Source organism: Myxine glutinosa, chromosome 2 (assembly GCF_964187855.1).
Source record: "Myxine glutinosa chromosome 2, kmMyxGlut1.1, whole genome shotgun sequence".
In the NCBI taxonomy this organism is placed as follows: Eukaryota; Metazoa; Chordata; class Myxini; order Myxiniformes; family Myxinidae; genus Myxine; species Myxine glutinosa.
In genome coordinates this window covers 269,837,657-269,859,350 of record NC_136262.1, presented here as the reverse complement: position 1 = coordinate 269,859,350, position 21,694 = coordinate 269,837,657, and the positions used below count along the sequence as shown (strand labels likewise).

At 44.1% G+C, this 21,694-nt stretch overlaps 1 protein-coding gene across 1 annotated transcript in view; it reads left to right on the top strand.

Annotated features, from left to right (window-relative positions):
• LOC137420551 (attractin-like protein 1) overlaps positions 1-10,699 on the top strand; it is a gene marked incomplete at its 5' end in the record, with an annotated part of 219,432 nt that extends 208,733 nt beyond the window's left edge. Inside the window, 2 exon segments of the mRNA XM_078772550.1 lie at positions 4,286-4,400; positions 10,204-10,699. Of these exon segments, the coding sequence (XP_078628676.1) occupies positions 4,286-4,400; positions 10,204-10,328 (240 nt within the window).
• Positions 10,700-21,694: the final 10,995 nt, after the last annotated feature.

The following is a 21,694-nucleotide window of genomic DNA, read 5'->3' as shown; positions in this document are numbered from 1 at the left end:
TGAACAACCACTATAATGCACTGACTCCGCCCTCTGTGAACAACCACTATAATGCTCTGACTCCGCCCTCTGTGAACATCTCATGTGATGTATCTATTAATTATGTACTGTTTGGAGTCAGTGTCATCCTCTCTATTAATTACATGCGCCTATGTACTCTCGGAATTAATTATGTACTCTCGGAATGTACCTTTCGACACTTTGGACTGCTGAGACCCATTTTTTTTTTTTGTATTTTTTTTTTTTTGTATGTATACTGAATCGAGGCTCGTGAAAGAGCTAACATTTACTTCACAAACAAATCGACCAGACAAACAAAATACACAAAAAGGACCTTTGAGGAAACTTTAAGACCCCTCAAGACCCTTCGGGTCACCAAGACCCCAACATACCCTGAAGATCCGTAAATACCATGAAGAAGCAGAGGACCCCAACGACCCAAAAGACCCTGAGGACTCAGAAGACCCAAAAGATCCTGAGGACTCAAAACACCCCAATGACCCAAAGGACCTGAAACACCCGAGGACCCAAAAAACTCCGAGGATGCAAAAGACCCCTGGGACTGAAAAGACCCAGAGGACAGCCTCATTAAAAATATATATTTAAAATACAATGCTGAATTAAGCTTTATAAAGAGGACATCATGTGTCGCGGGTGTCTGATGAAAGGGGTTGTACAAAATAATGAAAGAATGTACAAAAACAACCCACAAAATAGACCTCACAAACATGTCCTGGAGAGGGTCTGCAATCTCTGATTGCTCTTTCTTGTTATTATTTGGAAAATCGTAGATTTTTCGTAGATTGTAGAATCGTAGATTTTTCAAGTGTATTGGTCAGTTGCATTTGTTATTCTGTCTGTCTGTCTGTTTGTCTGTCTCTGTCTGTCTGTCTGTTTGTCACTCACCGACAGGTCACAATTCTAAACCAATGGTCATGAAACGAAGTTTAAACTTTGGAATGATCGGAAGTTTAAACAGGATTTCCTTTTACTTCCGTATAATAATGATGATGATGAAACTTCACCAAGTTGTAGAGGTTGTCACAATTGAGAAGCGTATTGATTTTGAGGTCAAAGGTCATCTGGACGTCGAATTTTTAAAATCACCATTTTTGGTTTGACCATCTTGTAAAATTTCATCACTATTTCCATTTTGATTTCACCATGGTAAAATCACCATTTTGATTTCACCATGGTAAAATCACCATTTTGATTTCACCATGGTAAAATCACCATTTTGATTTCACCATGGTAAAATCACCATTTTGATTTCACCATGGTAAAATCACCATGGTAAAATCACCATTTTGATTTCACCATGGTAAAATCACCATTTTGATTTCACCATGGTAAAATCACCATTTTGATTTCACCATGGTAAAATCACCATTTTGATTTCACCATGGTAAAATCACCATTTTGATTTCACCATGGTAAAATCACCATTTTGATTTCACCATGGTAAAATCACCATTTTGATTTCACCATGGTAAAATCACCATGGTAAAATCACCATTTTGATTTCACCATGGTAAAATCACCATTTTGATTTCACCATGGTAAAATCACCATTTTGATTTCACCATGGTAAAATCACCATTTTGATTTCACCATGGTAAAATCACCATTTTGATTTCACCATGGTAAAATCACCATTTTGATTTCACCATGGTAAAATCACCATTTTGATTGACTTGAAAATCGAACAGCATTTGTGCATTGAGTCACTAAATTGGAAAACCAAATATTTTTGAGGTCAAAGGGTCACGTCATGCACCGTCTCCACCCTCTGTGTGAGCTGTTGAAGGTCAAACTTCCAAAATCTTCAATTCTCGTCTGAAAAACCGTCAAATTTCATCCGATTGACTTGACTACATCCTCCGATTGACTTGACTACATCCTCCGATTGACTTGACTACATCATCCGATTGACTTGACTACATCATCCGATTGACTTGACTACATCATCCGATTGACTTGACTACATCCTCCGATTGACTTGACTACATCATCCGATTGACTTGACTACATCATCCGATTGACTTGACTACATCCTCCGATTGACTTGACTACATCCCCCGATTGACTTGACTACATCATCCGATTGACTTGACTACATCCTCCGATTGACTTGACTACATCATCCGATTGACTTGACTACATCATCCGATTGACTTGACTACATCATCCGATTGACTTGACTACATCCTCCGATTGACTTGACTACATCCCCCGATTGACTTGACTACATCATCCGATTGACTTGACTACATCCGCCGATTGACTTGACTACATCATCCGATTGACTTGACTACATCATCCGATTGACTTGACTACATCCTCCGATTGACTGGACTACATCATCCGATTGACTTGACTACATCATCCGATTGACTTGACTACATCCTCCGATTGACTTGACTACATCATCCGATTGACTTGACTACATCCTCCGATTGACTTGACTACATCCCCCGATTGACTTGACTACATCATCCGATTGACTTGACTACATCCTCCGATTGACTTGACTACATCCTCCGATTGACTGGACTACATCATCCGATTGACTTGACTACATCATCCGATTGACTTGACTACATCCTCCGATTGACTTGACTACATCCTCCGATTGACTTGACTACATCCTCCGATTGACTTGACTACATCCTCCGATTGACTTGACTACATCCTCCGATTGACTGGACTACATCATCCGATTGACTTGACGACATCCTCCGATTGACTTGACTACATCCTCCGATTGACTTGACTACATCATCCGATTGACTTGACTACATCCTCCGATTGACTTGACTACATCATCCGATTGACTTGACTACATCATCCGATTGACTTGACTACATCCTCCGATTGACTTGACTACATCATCCGATTGACTTGACTACATCCTCCGATTGACTTGACTACATCATCCGATTGACTTGACTACATCATCCGATTGACTTGACTACATCCTCCGATTGACTTGACTACATCCTCCGATTGACTTGACTACATCCTCCGATTGACTTGACTACATCCTCCGATTGACTTGACTACATCCTCCGATTGACTGGACTACATCATCCGATTGACTTGACTACATCCTCCGATTGACTTGACTACATCCTCCGATTGACTTGACTACATCCTCCGATTGACTTGACTACATCATCCGATTGACTTGACTACATCCTCCGATTGACTTGACTACATCATCCGATTGACTGGACTACATCCTCCGATTGACTTGACTACATCATCCGATTGACTTGACTACATCATCCGATTGACTTGACTACATCCTCCGATTGACTACATCAGAGTGTGACTGGGATACATCGTCTTCAACTTTAATCCGCATTTCCCTATTTAATTCATATTTGATTGAGAGACCGGAATTGTTCAATCCTGACCTTATAGTAAGTCTAACGTTTGAGCACGAAACCACTGAAACCCTACATCCGGTGAGTTTAAGGGGCTCTGTGTTTGAGACACGTGTGTCATACATCTCATTTTCTCAGTGTTTACCTGAACTCGCAGTTTACCCTAGAGGTATGCACACTTGCGTCTGAGCAGTCTTCCCATCAGGAATAAGGGCGAGGACTCGATGTGCTTGCTATCCCTCCGATGGGCATGAAACGGGTATCCCGTCCGTCCAAACGGGTATCCCGTCCGTCCAAACGGGTATCCCGTCCGTCCAAACGGGTATCCCTTCCGTCCAAACGGGTATCCGTTCCGTACAAACGGGTATCCCGTCCGTCCAAACGGGTATCCCGTCCGTCCAAACGGGTATCCCTTCCGTCCAAACGGGTATCCCGTCCGTCCAAACGGGTATCCCTTCCGTCCAAACGGGTGTCCCTTCCGTCCAAACGGGTATCCCGTCCGTCCAAACGGATATCCCTTCCGTCCAAATGGGTATCCCGTCCGTCCAAACGGGTATCGCGTCTATCGCCGGCACCATGAACAAATTAGAAATTCCTGCTCTAACCTACAGGGGGCACTGTATCAGTCATTGGGAGAGCCGTGCCCCTCAGCCAGTGATGCTCTTCACTCATTCATGTGTTGCCTGCAAAAGAAGAAGATTACCAACTCGAGATTCTCTGCTTTTATTTCTCGGTCATACTTGAGAGGCGCACTGTGTTCACAGTTCATATCTTGTACTTGTATAATTAAGAGGCAGTGCTTATACACTTCTTATGCACTCTTCGCATTATATGCTGCATTGTGGATATTTGTCTTTCATATAATATCTTTGTAATGTGTTGTATGTACATGGCAGAGTTGTCTGCAGCCTATCGCGATTGAGCCATGTTTTGGAAATCGTGCAGCCATTTACTCTGTACTTGTTCGTCTGCCACGAGGACATGGGACATCTCCACCTCCGGGCCAGTCTGGTAAGGGCTGAAGCACACACGCACAAACACACATCATCCAGTAACATCTATACCAACAACATGCAAACTTCTAATGAGAATCCTCACAGAAATTGTGCACCACCACATAAACACAACAATGAGGCCAAGCCACATAACGGAAGGGATGTAAGAACCGCCTTTGGAGGCCATTTTTCCGGCCTTTTAATGGTCCCCTTTTTGAAGCAATGTTTTATGGCCGGATGCTCTTCCTGCCGCCAACCCTGTTAGTTGCCTCTTGGATGTAAGAAAGGTTGCTATTGAACAATAGACCACCTACGACTAAATAAGGCCATACTCAAAAACTGTAAAACGAGAAGAATCAAATTGTGCACAGCCTGGATAGACTACAACAAAGCTTCTGATGGAGTCCGACATTCATGGATGATAGAATGCATGCAATTGTACAAGATCAATCCCCAAATAATCAAAATGATTGAAAAAACAATGGAGCTTTGGAATACCACATTGATATTACACCACTGAGAAGGAAAGATCAAAATACCATTGAAATAGTGAAACTGTTCTCCGACGACATTGAAATGGAATTTGGCCTCGATATGTGTGCCAAGTGAACATTCGTGCAAGATAAAGCAACAAAAACAGACAACATAAAAATCGACCTAAATACAACAACACAGGAGCTAGACAACGAAGCATCTTACAAATATCTTGGAGTAGAAGAGGGCCACCAGATATGTCATAAACAAATGCGTAAAACAATTACCAAATAATACCTCCGTAGAACAATGCTGATCCTGAAAACACCTCTCTCCGAGAAAAAAAATGAAAATCATAAACCAACTTTCAGTACCAGTGTTCCAGTGCAGCTGCGGGATAGTAAACTGGCTACAAGCAGAAATCAACAAAGTACATATCAAAACAAGGAAACTCCTCACTATCCACAAAATGTTCTACAAAAATCAATATGTCCCAAGAATGTACCTGCCAAGACAAGGAGGTGAAGGCCTGATGGAGCTCAATCAAATGCACAGAGTGACGACTGTTGTATTGGCTGAGCGTGTGACAAGTTTGAAAGACTATCGAATCCAATCTGTATGCAAACACAAAGACGGCAAGACAGAAAATGTATTCCTAACCCACCTTGAAAACATATTCCACAGACAGGTGCAAATCGAACATGTCACACATGAAACCGCAACCACAACGATTACAGCCCCAAGAATTGTGAAAAAGACAAAATAAATATATAATGAAATATCAACAGATATTCACCAACAATTGTGAGAATGAATAAGAAGCAGAAAGGTGTAAAAAAAAAAGAATTGGACAGAGTGGGGATAGACAAAGAAGGCTCATTGGAATGGCTAAGAAGAGGTCAGCTCAACTGGGACTGAGAACGAATCATAATAAATGCCCAAGATCAAGGACACGACACCATTGGATTTAAAAAGATGGCGGGACTGAGCCAGACGGGCTAGTGTTGGTTCTGCAAGGTAGAAACAGAAAGCACGAGTCACCTCCTATCGGGATGTAAAAAAACTCATGTCAGAGCAGCTGTACACCCAAAGGCACAACAAGGTATGTAGAGTAATCCACCGGCACATCTGCAGAAATTTCGATATCCCAGTCCAGAAAACTCCTGGAAACATGAACGAACCAAAACCATTCACTGAAAACAAGGAAGCAAGGCTCACTTAGCACTTGATGATCCCATCAAGTGTGAACATAGAAATCAAAGCATTGTGACTGGATATTGTACTTCAATAGAAAAATCAAAAAAGGCATTCCTAATTGGCATATCAATACCCAGATATTTTGGCCGAAACACCGTGTAAATCAAGAAAATGACCGAATGCCTAGACCTGTGAAATGAAGTCAAAAGATCCTGGAAGCTGAAGAGCATCAAAATTTTAATTGGAGGAGTGATTGATTTATTGGAGAAACGGGAATGATAAAAAAAACCTTACAGCGATATTAAAAAGCATCCCTGGGAATATTATGACAAGCAAACTGCAGTTGGAAGCTGTGTACTCGGTGACGTACACACTCGGTGACTCGGTGGTCGGTGACTCGGTAATGTACACACTCGGTGACTCGGTCACTCGCTGGTCGGTGACTCGGTGACATACACACTCGGTGACTCGGTCACTCGGTGGTCAGTGACTCGGTGACGTACACAATCAGTGACTCGGTCACTCGGTGGTCGGTGACTCGGTAATGTACACACTCGGTGACTCGGTCACTCGCTGGTCGGTGACTCGGTGACGTACACACTCGGTGACTCGGTCAATTGGTGGTCGGTGACTCGGTGACGTACACACTCGGTGACTCGGTCACTCGCTGGTCGGTGACTCGGTGACGTACACACTCGGTGACTCGGTCACTCGGTGGTAGGTGACTCGGTGACGTACACACTCGGTGACTCGGTCACTCGGTGGTCGGTGACTCGGTGACGTACACACTCGGTGACTCGGTCACTCGCTGGTCGGTGACTCGGTGACGTACACACTCGGTGACTCGGTCACTCGTCGGTGACTCGGTGACGTACACACTCGGTGACTCGGTCACTCGGTGGTCGGTGACTCGGTGACGTACACACTCGGTGATGTGTAAATAGTTCGGTGACGATCCTTAAAAGAGCCCTTGGAACAAAACTCTGAAAACAACAAAACTTCACAACTTAGCCCATGAATCACAATCCTTCACCGGGGCGGGGTGGATACTTGGAGTCCTGGGAGGACTCCGTACCACCTTCTGAAACCTAAATTATGGAGATAACAACCAACATAGACACACACAAACACAGACATGTACACACAAGCACACTCAAAGACGCACACACACACACACACACACACACACACACACACACACACACACACACACACACACATCTTGATTTACTCACGCTGCACTGAATTTCGTTTTCCTTTACTTGTCTCATTACCTTAGGAATGGCTGTTCTTGAGGTAATGCTATTTATTCAGGATTGATGATCTCTTTGTCAAACTTGTATACCTGCATGGCTAACCTTTCTAGTTATTTTTCATGGCCAGTCTGTATTTCATTATAATGCTCTGAACCCAATGAGAACTTCGGAGCTGTTAATCTACCTAAGCTAGTCTTCATGAAGAGGAGCCTCAAGAGGCTGGATTGTTCTGATGTTGAAATTTCCTCTTGTAATGATGAAAATGACCCAAATAGAACGTTCACCAGGATTCACAGCAGAGTCGACTTTGATAACTTGGTATGAAGCCCATTAGAAAGAAACGCAAAGTTGGGGCTCGACAAGGCCAGGTGTCATCAGGCGTGCCAATTCCGGAATACTTTGGGTGGAACCTGACACCGCACGCGGACACGAAATAAACGCTTTTTCATTCAATTCACCACCAAATCGAGTTTGATGGGAACGGGGGAATGTGTGTCGGAGCGGTTTTCTTTCTAAATCATGTTACGTAACTGAGCCTGTAAATAGGTTTGAGTTTATTCCTTCTTTTTAACCATCGCTTATTGACGTTTGCACAGGAACCTGGAAGCCTTTTCCTTCCATACAAGGCCCAGCCTAGAGCAAAGCAGGTCGTTTGTTAGAGGCTTCGAGCAGTGCACGGCACCTTTTCATGCCAAGCGACTCTGATGACTTTAATGAAGCCGCTAATGTAATGTAATCTAATTGATTTGTGAGCACACACCATTCATGTTCACATACTATAACACCAACCACAGAATTGCTAACAACTCTGTACAATAAGTGTACTTTCTTCAGGTTCTAATTGGCATTCAATGATGCAGACTCATTTTCCTTTTTTTATACAAAGTCGCGGCTCATGGAGGAGCTAGAACGGAGAACAGATGAGGACATAACAGAACAAAAGGAAGAGGAGATAGGAACTCCTTGAGCAGAGATGAGGAACAAAATGGAGGGAGATTTGGACAAATGCGGGATGTGGGGACGAATTAGGGATTGGGAAGGACACATGGGGTGAACAAAGAGAGGACCCTTGTAGTGGACAAATGCGGGATGTGGGGACGAATTAGGGATTGGGAAGGACACATGGGGTGAACAAAGAGAGAACCCTTGTAGTGGACAAATGCGGGATGTGGGGACGAATTAGGGATTGGGAAGGACACATGGGGTGAACAAAGAGAGGACCCTTGGAGCGGACAAATGCGGGATGTGGGGACGAATTAGGGATTGGGAAGGACACATGGGGTGAACAAAGAGAGGACCCTTGGAGCGGACAAATGCGGGATGTGGGGACGAATTAGGGATTGGGAAGGACACATGGGGTGAACAAAGAGAGAACCCTTGGAGCGGACAAATGCGGGATGTGGGGACGAATTAGGGATTGCGAAGGACACATGGGGTGAACAAAGAGAGGACCCTTGGAGTGGACAAATGCGGGATGTGGGGACGAATTAGGGATTGGGAAGGACATATGGGGTGAACAAAGAGAGGACCCTTGGAGTGGACAAATGCGGGATGTGGGGACGAATTAGGGATTGGGAAGGACATATGGGGTGAACAAAGAGAGGACCCTTGGAGCGGACAAATGCGGGATGTGGGGACGAATTAGGGATTGGGAAGGACACATGGGGTGAACAAAGAGAGGACCCTTGGAGCGGACAAATGCGGGATGTGGGGACGAATTAGGGATTGGGAAGGACACATGGGGTGAACAAAGAGAGAACCCTTGGAGCGGACAAATGCGGGATGTGGGGACGAATTAGGGATTGTGAAGGACACATGGGGTGAACAAAGAGAGGACCCTTGGAGTGGACAAATGCGGGATGTGGGGACGAATTAGGGATTGCGAAGGACACATGGGGTGAACAAAGAGAGAACCCTTGGAGTGGACAAATGCGGGATGTGGGGACGAATTAGGGATTGGGAAGGACACATGGGGTGAACAAAGAGAGGACCCTTGGAGCGGACAAATGCGGGATGTGGGGACGAATTAGGGATTGGGAAGGACACATGGGGTGAACAAAGAGAGGACCCTTGGAGCGGACAAATGCGGGATGTGGGGACGAATTAGGGATTGGGAAGGACACATGGGGTGAACAAAGAGAGAACCCTTGGAGCGGACAAATGCGGGATGTGGGGACGAATTAGGGATTGCGAAGGACACATGGGGTGAACAAAGAGAGGACCCTTGGAGTGGACAAATGCGGGATGTGGGGACGAATTAGGGATTGGGAAGGACATATGGGGTGAACAAAGAGAGGACCCTTGGAGTGGACAAATGCGGGATGTGGGGACGAATTAGGGATTGGGAAGGACATATGGGGTGAACAAAGAGAGAACCCTTGGAGCAAAATTCCAGATTCTAGCAAAAGTCTGAAATTAAAGGGCCATAAAATAGGCAATAATGTTGGAGCGTGAGAGTTTGCATCCTGACAGCTGTGCTTTGGGGAGATTCATTGCTTCGATGGATGCATTTGCTCTCCGCGCAAGTTCCGATTTCCTTGATAAATCGTTACTAAGCTTTTGTTCCACAGAGCTTCCTCGGGTTTTCTGAAGGGCTTGACCGCAATCAAATTGGTCTGTCGGATATTTGTGGGACTAAAGCACTCCGAGTCTAAAGAACCCCAAACATCCCTCCCCAAATATACTCTACCATGAGGTTACAGAAGGAACCTCATTTTTGTTCCCCAAGGCAAACACACACTCGCCCGTCTTCACCCCCCAACTCCATCCCCATCGCCATTTACAAAAGATTGTTTCATTATGAATCCCCACCCCTTCGTTATCTGTTCCCCTCGCTGCTGTCCCCCGCTTCAAACTCACGAGGTTCCCTTGTACTCCACATGACCTGAACAGGTCTGGCTCTGGCCAGCGCGCTCGTCGACATTTCACATCGTAAGCCCATGGAGTGCAAGGAGAAGGTGGCTGCCGTAAGGAACCGCAAGCAGCAGGTACCCTCACAGCCCGGTACGTGCGTATGAGGACGCTCGGCCCAAACGTACTCTCTTTCACCCCTGGGGTCGTCTCCTCGGGGGTCGGCTCTACGGCTGCGACCGACGACCTTTCCTGGAGCTCGGCTCATTGAAGCTTTTGTGCCATTCCACGGTCGCCGTTTTTCATGCCACAAGATGGCTTTATGCATTCTCTCAACGACAAATGTCCGCTTTGTTTTTTCATTTCCCACAGAAATGCTGGTCATTTTGGAATTTCCTTCTCCAGGATTTTAGTGCAATGTATTTGTTTTCCAGCTGTGACATTTTGAGGTGAAGTCATGGTTTCTTATGCTTTTGTGAATCTGTTCATGATATGTTTGATTATTCTTTTTAACCGCGCACAGGAAATTACAAAACTGCGCATCGAGTTGGTGTTCGTCATTCCAAAGCATTTAAAGTTCATTGAAGTAGTGCGTCGACAGCTGATCCAGAAAGCCACGAACAAAGTGTCAATGTGGGTGTGATGAAGCCCAAGCTTTGTTCCAGCGACTTCGTTAATGCTTCGGATATCGCTCAAACCGCCTCGTCTTTGCATCGCATCTCGCGGGTTTGGAGCCATTTTAAAGGGGATTCCACCCAGAGAGCACGGATGTGCGTGCACGTTCAGGTACACACACGTGTCATTGGATGCATAACCTGCGAAGAAGTATTTTCAATATAAACCGTCGTGTTTATTGCATCTCAGATACGAGCAGGTTTTGCCTTTGGCTTACCCCATGCATCTCGCAGCCCGTGGAAACATTGTCAACGTCAGTTTTTCAATATCCATGCATTCCCTTCACCTCTTCCATCCTTCGTTGCGCAAATGAATATTTTACCCCAGAACAAGATGTGTTTTCATGTGAAGCATGCTTTCCTCCTCTGATTGGACAATTGTTATCACCATGTGTGTGTTAGAGCAGGAGTACGTTCTTTTACCTCCAAAAGAGTTATCTGATAATGAAGGATCACTTTATCCTTGGCTGTGATGCTGTATTATGACTGTACATATATGTAGATAATCAACAATGCACGAAATATGGTACGAAGACCTCACGCTACCTTAAACACTGCCACAGGGGTGGGGGGAGAGAGAGAGAGAGAGACAGCGACAGACACACACAGACAGACAGACAGGGAGAGAGATGGAGGGATGGAGAGAGCGAAAGGTAAACATGGAGAGATGGAGACAGCGAGAGGTAGACATGGAGGGATGGAGAGAGCGAGAGGTAAACATGGAGGGATGGAGACACCGAGAGGTAGAGATGGAGGGATGGAGAGAGAGCGAGAGGTAGAGATGGAGGGATGGAGACCGCGAGAGGTAGAGATTGAGGGATGGAGAGAGCGAGAGGTAAACATGGAGGGATGGAGAGAGCGAGAGGTAGAGATGGAGGGATGGAGAGAGCGAGAGGTAGAGATGGAGGGATGGAGAGAGCGAGAGGTAAACATGGAGGGATGGAGAGTGCGAGAGGTAGAGATGGAGGGATGGAGAGAGCGAGAGGTAGAGAGGTAGAGATGGAGGGATGGAGAGAGCGAGAGGTAAACATGGAGGGATGTAGAGAGCGAGAGGTAGAGATGGAGGGATGGAGAGAGCGAGAGGTAAACATGGAGGGATGGAGACAGCGAGAGGTAAACATGGAGGGATGGAGACAGCGAGAGGTAGAGATGGAGGGATGGAGAGAGCAAGAGGTAAACATGGAGGGATGGAGAGAGCGAGAGGTAGAGATGGAGGGATGGAGAGAGCGAGAGGTAGAGATGGAGAGAGCGAGAGGTAAACATGGAGGGATGGAGACAGCGAGAGGTAGAGATGGAGGGATGGAGAGAGCGAGAGGTAAACATGGAGGGATGGAGACAGCGAGAGGTAAACATGGAGGGATGGAGACAGCGAGAGGTAGAGATGGAGGGATGGAGAGAGCAAGAGGTAAACATGGAGGGATGGAGAGAGGTAGAGATGGAGGGATGGAGAGAGCGAGAGGTAAACATGGAGGGTTGGAGACAGCGAGAGGTAGAGATGGAGGGATGGAGAGAGCGAGAGGTAAACATGGAGGGATGGAGAGAGCGAGAGGTAAACATGGAGGGATGGAGAGAGCGAGAGGTAGAGATGGAGGGATGGAAAGAGCGAGAGGTAGAGATGGAGGGATGGAGAGAGCGAGAGGTAGAGATGGAGGGATGGAGAGAGCGAGAGGTAAACATGGAGGGATGTAGAGAGCGAGAGGTAGAGATGGAGGGATGGAGAGAGCGAGAGGTAAACATGGAGGGATGGAGACAGCGAGAGGTAAACATGGAGGGATGGAGACAGCGAGAGGTAGAGATGGAGGGATGGAGAGAGCAAGAGGTAAACATGGAGGGATGGAGAGAGCGAGAGGTAGAGATGGAGGGATGGAGAGAGCGAGAGGTAGAGATGGAGAGAGCGAGAGGTAAACATGGAGGGATGGAGACAGCGAGAGGTAGAGATGGAGGGATGGAGAGAGCGAGAGGTAAACATGGAGGGATGGAGACAGCGAGAGGTAAACATGGAGGGATGGAGACAGCGAGAGGTAGAGATGGAGGGATGGAGAGAGCAAGAGGTAAACATGGAGGGATGGAGAGAGGTAGAGATGGAGGGATGGAGAGAGCGAGAGGTAAACATGGAGGGTTGGAGACAGCGAGAGGTAGAGATGGAGGGATGGAGAGAGCGAGAGGTAAACATGGAGGGATGGAGAGAGCGAGAGGTAAACATGGAGGGATGGAGAGAGCGAGAGGTAGAGATGGAGGGATGGAAAGAGCGAGAGGTAGAGATGGAGGGATGGAGAGAGCGAGAGGTAGAGATGGAGGGATGGAGAGAGCGAGAGGTAAACATGGAGGGATGCAGACAGTGAGAGGTAGAGATGGAGGGATGGAGAGAGCGAGAGGTAAACATGGAGGGATGGAGACAGCGAGAGGTAGAGATGGAGGGATGGAGACAGCGAGAGGTAGAGATGGAGGGATGGAGACAGCGAGAGGTAGAGATGGAGGGATGGAGACAGCGAGAGGTAGAGATCGAGGGATGGAGAGAGCGAGAGGTAGAGATGGAGGGATAGAGAGAGAGATGGATGGATAGGGAGAGAGATGGAGGGATGGAGAGAGAGATGTGGGGATAGAGAGAGAGATGGATGGAGGGATAGAGAGAGAGATGGATGGAGGGATAGAGAGAGATGGATGGAGGGATAGAGAGAGAGATGGATGGAGGGATAGAGAGAGAGATGGATGGAGGGATAGAGAGAGAGATGGATGGAGGGATAGAGAGAGAGATGGATGGAGCGATAGAGAGAGATGGATGGAGGGATAGAGAGAGATGGATGGATGGATGGAGGGATAGAGAGAGATGGATGGAGGGATAGAGAGAGATGGATGGAGGGATAGAGAGAGATGGGTGGAGGGATAGAGAGAGATGGATTGAGGGATAGATAGAGAGAGAGATGGATGGAGGGATAGAGAGAGAGATGGATGGAGGGATAGAGAGAGAGATGGATGGAGGGACAGAGAGAGAGATGGATGGAGGGATAGAGAGAGAGATGGATGGATGGAGGGATAGAGAGAGAGATGGATGGAGGGACAGAGAGAGAGATGGATGGAGGGATAGAGAGAGAGATGGATGGATGGAGGGATAGAGAGAGATGGATGGAGGGATAGAGAGAGAGATGGATGGAGGGATAAAGAGAGATGGATTGAGGGATAGAGAGAGATGGATGGAGGGATAGAGAGAGATGGATGGAGGGATAGAGAGAGAGATGGATGGAGGGATAGAGAGAGATGGATGGATAGGGAGAGAGAGAGAGAGATTGAGAGAGTGCGTGTGTGTGTGTGTGAGTGAGGCCATACTGGTGATCGCTCAACAATGCTCTTTTCATTCCCCTAAACACTACGTCATTTTTTTTCTCATCTAATTATATTGTTTGTCCTTGGGGTTACAGTCGACAGAATTCCCCCCATGGGTCATTCCTCTATCCCCAAATCCAGGGTCCACGCATTTTTCCACCATTCCTTTTTTTTTCCCCCACTCCTTTTTCCCCCCACTTATCTTACCCCTATGTTTTTTGTGAATCCTCAAATTTCCCCCAAATGTTTTCTTTCTCACTCTCACCATCTATATTGCCATTTTTATTTACCTTTCTCTCACTACCTCATTTGCCTATTCCAACCCTCCTTTATCACCATCCATTTTTACTTCATCACCCCCTTTATTTTCCCACTCTGTTTTTTTGTTTTTTTTCCTGTTTTTTTCGTGTTTTTTTCTCAATGTTTTTTTCTGTTTTTTCTCTCAATGTTTTTTTCTGTTTTTTCTCTCAATGTTTTTTCACTCAGTTTTTTTCTCAGTTTTTTCTCTCAATGTTTTTTCTCTGTTTTTTCTCTCAATGTTTTTTTTCAGTTTTTTTCTGTTTTTTCTCTCAATGTTTTTTTCTCTCAATGTTTTTTCTCTCAATGTTTTTTTCTCCGTTTTTTCCGTTTTTTCTCTCAATGTTTTTTTCTCAGTTTTTGCTTAATGTTTTTTCTCAGTTTTTTCTTCTTCTTTTTTTTCTCAGTTTTTTTTCTGCTTTTTCTCTCAATGTTTTTTTCTCTCGATGTTTTTTCTCTCAATGTTTTTTTCTCAGTTGTTTCTCTCAATGTTTTTTCTCAATGTTTTTTCTCTCAATGTTTTTTCTCTCAATGTTTTTTTCTCTCTGTTTTTTTCTCTGTTTTTTTCTCTCAATGTTTTTTCTCTCAATGTTTTTTTCTCTGTTTTTTCTCTCAATGTTTTTTTTCAGTTTTTTTCTGTTTTTTCTCTCAATGTTTTTTTCTCTCAATGTTTTTTCTCTCAATGTTTTTTTCTCCGTTTTTTCCGTTTTTTCTCTCAATGTTTTTTTCTCAGTTTTTGCTTAATGTTTTTTCTCAGTTTTTTCTTCTTCTTTTTTTTCTCAGTTTTTTTTCTGCTTTTTCTCTCAATGTTTTTTTCTCTCGATGTTTTTTCTCTCAATGTTTTTTTCTCAGTTGTTTCTCTCAATGTTTTTTCTCAATGTTTTTTCTCTCAATGTTTTTTCTCTCAATGTTTTTTTCTCTCTGTTTTTTTCTCTCTGTTTTTTTCTCTCAATGTTTTTTCTCTCAATGTTTTTTCTCTCAATGTTTTTTTCTCTCAATGTTTTTTCTCTCAATGTTTTTTTCTCTCAATGTTTTTTTCTCAGTTTTTTTCCTCTCAATTTTTTTCTCCAAAATGTTTTCTGTGTTCTCACTCTACCCCCCATACACTTATCACCCCTTCCTCTACTCCTTTTCCATTACTTGCTATTTACCCTGCTGTGCCTTTTTTTTCATGACATTTGCCCCCATTAGTGTCCCAGTTGGGGGAAGTTTCTTCTTCTTCAAGCCAATTACCGCTCGACATGTATTGATGGTCATCCTGCCGAAATGTCACCTTGTCATCGTCTTTGCAAAGCTGTCTTTGTTTGTCACCGACATTTCGAATTTTGTTTTGATTGAGCCGAGATTTTTTGGGAAATGTTTGAAAGAAAATGGAAGTTAGTTTTAATGTAGTCATGCTGGAGATGCTGTAATAGACATGTACATTGGACATTGGACATACGCAAAGACAAATGGAAATGCTATAATGGATATATGTACATTGGACATGCACAAATACAAATGGAGATGCTGTAATGGACATGTACATTGGACATTGGACATGTACATTGGACATTGGACATACGCAAAGACAAATGGATATGCTGTAATGGACATGTACATTGGACATTGGACATGCACAAATACAAATGGGGATGATGTAATGGACATGGCCATGTACATTGGACATGCACAAAGACAAATGGGGATGATGTAATGGACATGGCCATGTACATTGGACATGCACAAAGACAAATGGGGATGATGTAATGGACATGGCCATGTACATTGGACATGCACAAAGACAAATGGGGATGATGTAATGGACATGGCCATGTACATTGGACATGCACAAATACAAATGGGGATGATGTAATGGACATGGCCATGTACATTGGACATGCACAAAGACAAATGGGGATGATGTAGATGTAACACAAATGAATGAATGTTTATCCTCTCTGTGTTCAAACTATAAACACATTCCGAGCATTCAAAACGACGTCCGTCACCTGGTTGACTTTCTGTACACCTTTGGTGCTTTCATAGTTCATTGTTTATTGGAACAGGTCTCGCACAACAAATCTTTGACTGTAATTATCAACATACAGCATATTGTTTCCATGTACAGTTTACCATTTATAATTAAATTAAACTTGTATTCTGCTTGTTGTGGATGTTAAAAATTGCTCCACTGTATATTGACAAACACCTGCGCTCTGTAATTACGGACTTACCCCGATTTCACATCCACGGCATCACCGGTTGGCTGTGCAGGACCAGATCGTTTCATCTTGAATAACTTTCGGGTCGATGTCTGAACGACGATGTGGAACTTTTGTAAACACAGCTGCACGGATTCCGTAAAACAGAGATAAATCCAACAATGTTCCAGGGACGCAGCCATGTCAAACGCTCAGGTGTGACAGGTAATATACTGCACCACTCAAATGCTCATTTATACCTGAACGCACTCTGTCTCTCTCCTACGCAACACCTAGATCTTTGTACAGAAGGTTATTACCTTTTTGTCACCTGTAGCTATTAACAATCTGTACATAATGGAAATGTCCATGTTGTATCAAAAATTGCATCATATTTGCTTATACATAATAAATGGGTGGCACCAAGTATGGGTTATTTGATCCATTGGATAGCAGAAGGTTTGCTTTCCCTTTGTGTACAAGGACATCAGGACACTATGGACAAACGATTCAAAGCCAGAGTTCCAGAAACGCTCTTAGGAACTCGGGCCATGTTACCGAATGCGGGCGAGTGTTGGAAAGGGACTTTTAGCAGTGTGTTTTAGTCAGGAGTGAGGTGTACTGATGTATCCCATCCAGCAGGTGGATAATCTCCATGGGAATGGAAGACGTGATGGTTCCACATTGCGATATCCTCATACGATTAAAATGTGCTTGGTTTGAGCTTCCATGATCGTCTCCACTGCATGCGTTCCTGCCGAGAAGAGTGGGAACCGCGACTGTACAGGGATCCTATAGGTCCAAAAGATGTGCTGAGAGATCCTTTGGGTCTGGTGAGTTCATTTGGCCAGATCCTTTATTGGTCTGGGACATCCGTCCTGGGATCCTACATGTCGAAAAGACTCGCTGAGAGATCTTTTAGGTCTGGCGAGCTCATTTGGCCAGATCTTTTATTGGTCTGGGAGATCCGTCCTGGGATCCTGCAGGTCAAAAAGACTCGCTGAGCGATCCTTTTGGTCTGGTGGGCCTATTTAGCCAGATCACTTATTGGTCTGGGAGATCCGTCCTGGAATCCTATAGTTCCAAACGACTTGCTGAGAGATCCTTTAGGTCTTGTGGGCTCATTGGAGATCCTTTATTGGTCTGGGAGATCCGTCCGTGGATCCTAAAGTTCCAAAAGACTTGCTGAGATGTCCTTTAGGTCTCGTGGGCTTATTTGGCCAGATCATTTAATGGTCTGGGAGATCCGTCCTGGAATCCTTCAGATCTGGAGGGCTTGCCCAGGTCCGGCGGAAGTACCTGTTGATCTTCAAAGTACTTGCACAATGTTAAAAGTACTTCAAAGATCTTCAAAGGCCAAAGCATGGAAAGAGCACATGGGGTGCAAGACCAGAAGTGAGGCATTAGAAGACAGAGAGACCACCGACGTGTTTGCGATAGCAAAATGAAAGGCCCATAGACCCGGCTTCATCGCAGGTGATTCCAACGATGTTGAAGGCCTTGGCTTCCATGACATCAAGCTGATCCAAATGTGAGGCAGGGGATCCAACCCAAAGGGGAGAGCAGTTCTCCATCAAACTGTGGATGAAAGCCTTGTAGGTGGATAGGAGTTTGAATGTGCCAAGGAAGCATTTTGTATGACGGACGATGCTCAGTCGACAACGGAGGCCAATTTTGAAATGCGATTTGCCCAAGAAAGGTCATGGCTGATAGAGAGACCCAAGAGTTTGAGTAACTGAACTTTCTGAAGAGAATTGTTAAATAGTTGGGTTTGCCAAACGATCCTTTCGGAGAGAGACGGTGAGAGAGTGTCATTTGTCAAGATTGAAAGACATATTCCAAGTGTATGGCCAGCTTGTAATTTCATTAACGTCTGAAGAGAAGGAAGGGGCTGCAGCCTGTCTATCTGTTTTATTTGTATCACAGGTACGTATGCTCCCTTATTCGTTTGTCTTTTGAGTGCCCGATCTCTGCATTTATTTATTATTGGCCAGATCCACCACCGAATGTGGACGTAGGTTATGTTTTCACCCCTGTCTGTCTGTCTGTTCGTGGGCAGAATATCTCAAAAACTTATGGATGGATTTGGACAAAACTTAGTGGACAGGTTAGGTGTGTGACACCGACGAATTGATTCGATTTTGGTGAAGATCCGAAGCTAGATATGAGGATTAAATAAAAAAATTGGAGGGATTTTTCACCATTGCAAAATGGGGCCAAAACGATATATAACAAATACATTCAAAGTACATCGCCCCCATGACAAATAAATAAATAACATGTCATGCAGCTCCTGACATTGCTGAGCACCTTCGGCTCCCGGCGATCCCGCTGTGGATCACATAGAGACGGTATAAGGAGGGAGAGGTGTACAATAATTTATTGATTAATTGCGTAATTATAATGAATAAATAATAATCGTAAAATAATTAATTTCTTAATCAATTGGCTAATAGCATGTCGAAATCATCAGTTTCATCTGAAGCTGTAATATTTTGAAAATTAATTAAATAATGTATTACTGGAAAATTAAATGATTAATTGCTTAATGTATAAATAATCAATGAATCAAAATACAGCAAATCAAAAGCAATCAAAATCAAAATACAATAATCCTTTACAGCCAATTCACATGGACATTGCCGTGCCCAAATATCAGCTTGCTAGCTTAAAGGGTGCCTGAGATATTACCCAGATGAGAAAGAAAATAAATAAGTACTTAATAAATGGATGATAATTGCGGAATGAATCAATTAATTGATCAATAAACAAATACAATTTTTGCCAAAGCACATGCTCACTATTGTGCCCTAATATCAGCTTCCGAGCTTAAAGGGTGCCTGAGATATTACCCAGATGAGAAAAAAAAGTACTTAATAAATGGATGATAATTGCAGAATTAATTGATCAATAAACAAATACAATTTTTGCCAAAGCACATGCTCACTATTGTGCCCAAATATCAGCTTCCGAGCTTAAAGGGTGCCTGAGATATTACCCAGATGAGAAAGAAAATAATAATAAATGGATGATAATTGCGTAATTAATCAATTAATTGATCAATAAACAAACCATTTTTGCCAAAGCACTTGCTCACTATTGTTCCCAAATTTCAGCTTCCTAGCTCAAAGGATAGCTGAGATATCACCCGGACAAACAACCAAATGAGATAGACAGGTGGAGATATAAGGAATTATAACACCCCAAGGCATTTTTTGTTACAAGTGTTACGTGCTCCTCCCCAAACCCCCTGGTCACGGTGTACCTCTGAGACCCGAGAGGAGTCACGGCAGAAAAATGTGTTATTCTGTATGTCAAAGATCAATGGTGAAGCCATGGTGACTATTAGTTAACACCTGTTAACCTTCACACAAAAATTCCAAATTTTTTTTTTTTTTGAAAAATTTGGGAATGTTAGAAAAATTCCAAATTTGGGAGTTTTGGGAATGTTAGGGAATTCTATCTCAGACGAATTTAGGGAATTCTATCCCGGATGAGGATGTTAGGGAATGTTGACAGCAAAGACGAGCCCCCAATTTCAATTTGGGCCAATTTTGGACGAGCCCCCAATTTCTGTTCGTGCTCCTCCCCAAACCCCGGTCACGGTGTACCTCCGAGCCCCGAGAGGAGTCACGGCAGAAAGATGTGTTATTCTGTATGTCAAAGATCAATGGTGAAACCACACCAATTGTTACCAACAAACAAGTATTGTATTAAGATCACACAAAAATAACAGTACAACAACAATAGTAATCAAAAGTACAATCAATATATATCCTATGATGGTACCATCAGTTTCGTAATATATAACTCACTGTGCTCCAAGTGAGTGAAACAAGAACATTCCCAATGTCTCTTTCCCGGCTTCAAACCAAAGTTGATTCCGGCTTCAAGCCAAAGTCGATCCGCTCCAGCGATCGTCAGATCAATGTCCAATCGAGACCAGAAACCCGTTGGGTTGGCAGTTACAGTCCTGCTGCCAAAGCTGCGCAAAGGCGCCCTCCAGGCGACTGGGAAATCACACCCTCGGGTATGGACGTTTCACGGCTCACAGTCGGCGAACCGCAAATTAACCTTCAAAAGCCACGTTGCACACACACGCACACACCAGATACGTCTGAATGTGGTGAAAACGGCTGAAGCGAAGCAAAGACCTTGCGCGATGCGCAAAGCGCGTGAGTCAAAATGGCCGACGGCCCGTTCTCGAGGCGTGACGGCAGTCCAACGAGTCTCTTCGGAATCGACCGCAAAACCTGACACGCAGGTTGATCTGTCACAGCGATAACTCTGTCACAGGAATCCCTTTCCCGGGAAATCCAAAGTTCACTCGTGACTCTTGCTCGCCAACGTTCGCTCCAGACCGCAAAGCAACTATGCTTCTTTTCCGACTCACTCGCTCCGCCTTCTTTTCCCTCTCTTCCTCTTCGTCGTCGTCCGGTTCTCGGTCCGGTTTCCGGTTTCTTTTAACTCTAACTTTTTCACCTTTTGAAAACAGTTCATAAACAATAAACCTTTTGAAAACCATAATAGTACATGGAATCAAAAATGTTTACAGTGGATGAAAACCACAACAACGGAAGTGACGAATCCGTAACACAAGTCATCTTATCATCTTTTCAAGACAATTCGGGTATGATGAATTCAAAAATCGCTGTTACCAACAAATCTTTTGTCACTAAGGGCCCAAAATGGCGTAACAAAGATGGCCGCCCAAAACACCTTTTTCGGAGATAAGTCCTGAATACAATTGAATCTGTGGCTCTCATCGTATTTAGACTTATTTCAATTCTGCTAAGAATAGAGCGGAAGAACAAATATACAATCACCAGACTACAAAAGAGTGAAATTACACATTTGAACGTCTTTATTTACACCAAAATTAAGCCTCTCTGGCATGGGATGTGGTCCATAGTGTCCATATTGCGGCACCATGAAGGACTATAATGACACACATTTTCACTTTGTTGATATACGTCTAAATATTGGGCAAAATTGGGTTTAGAAGATGTTGTATTGTGATTTGTCATATCTCAAAAGTTGAATATACTGCCAACAAGC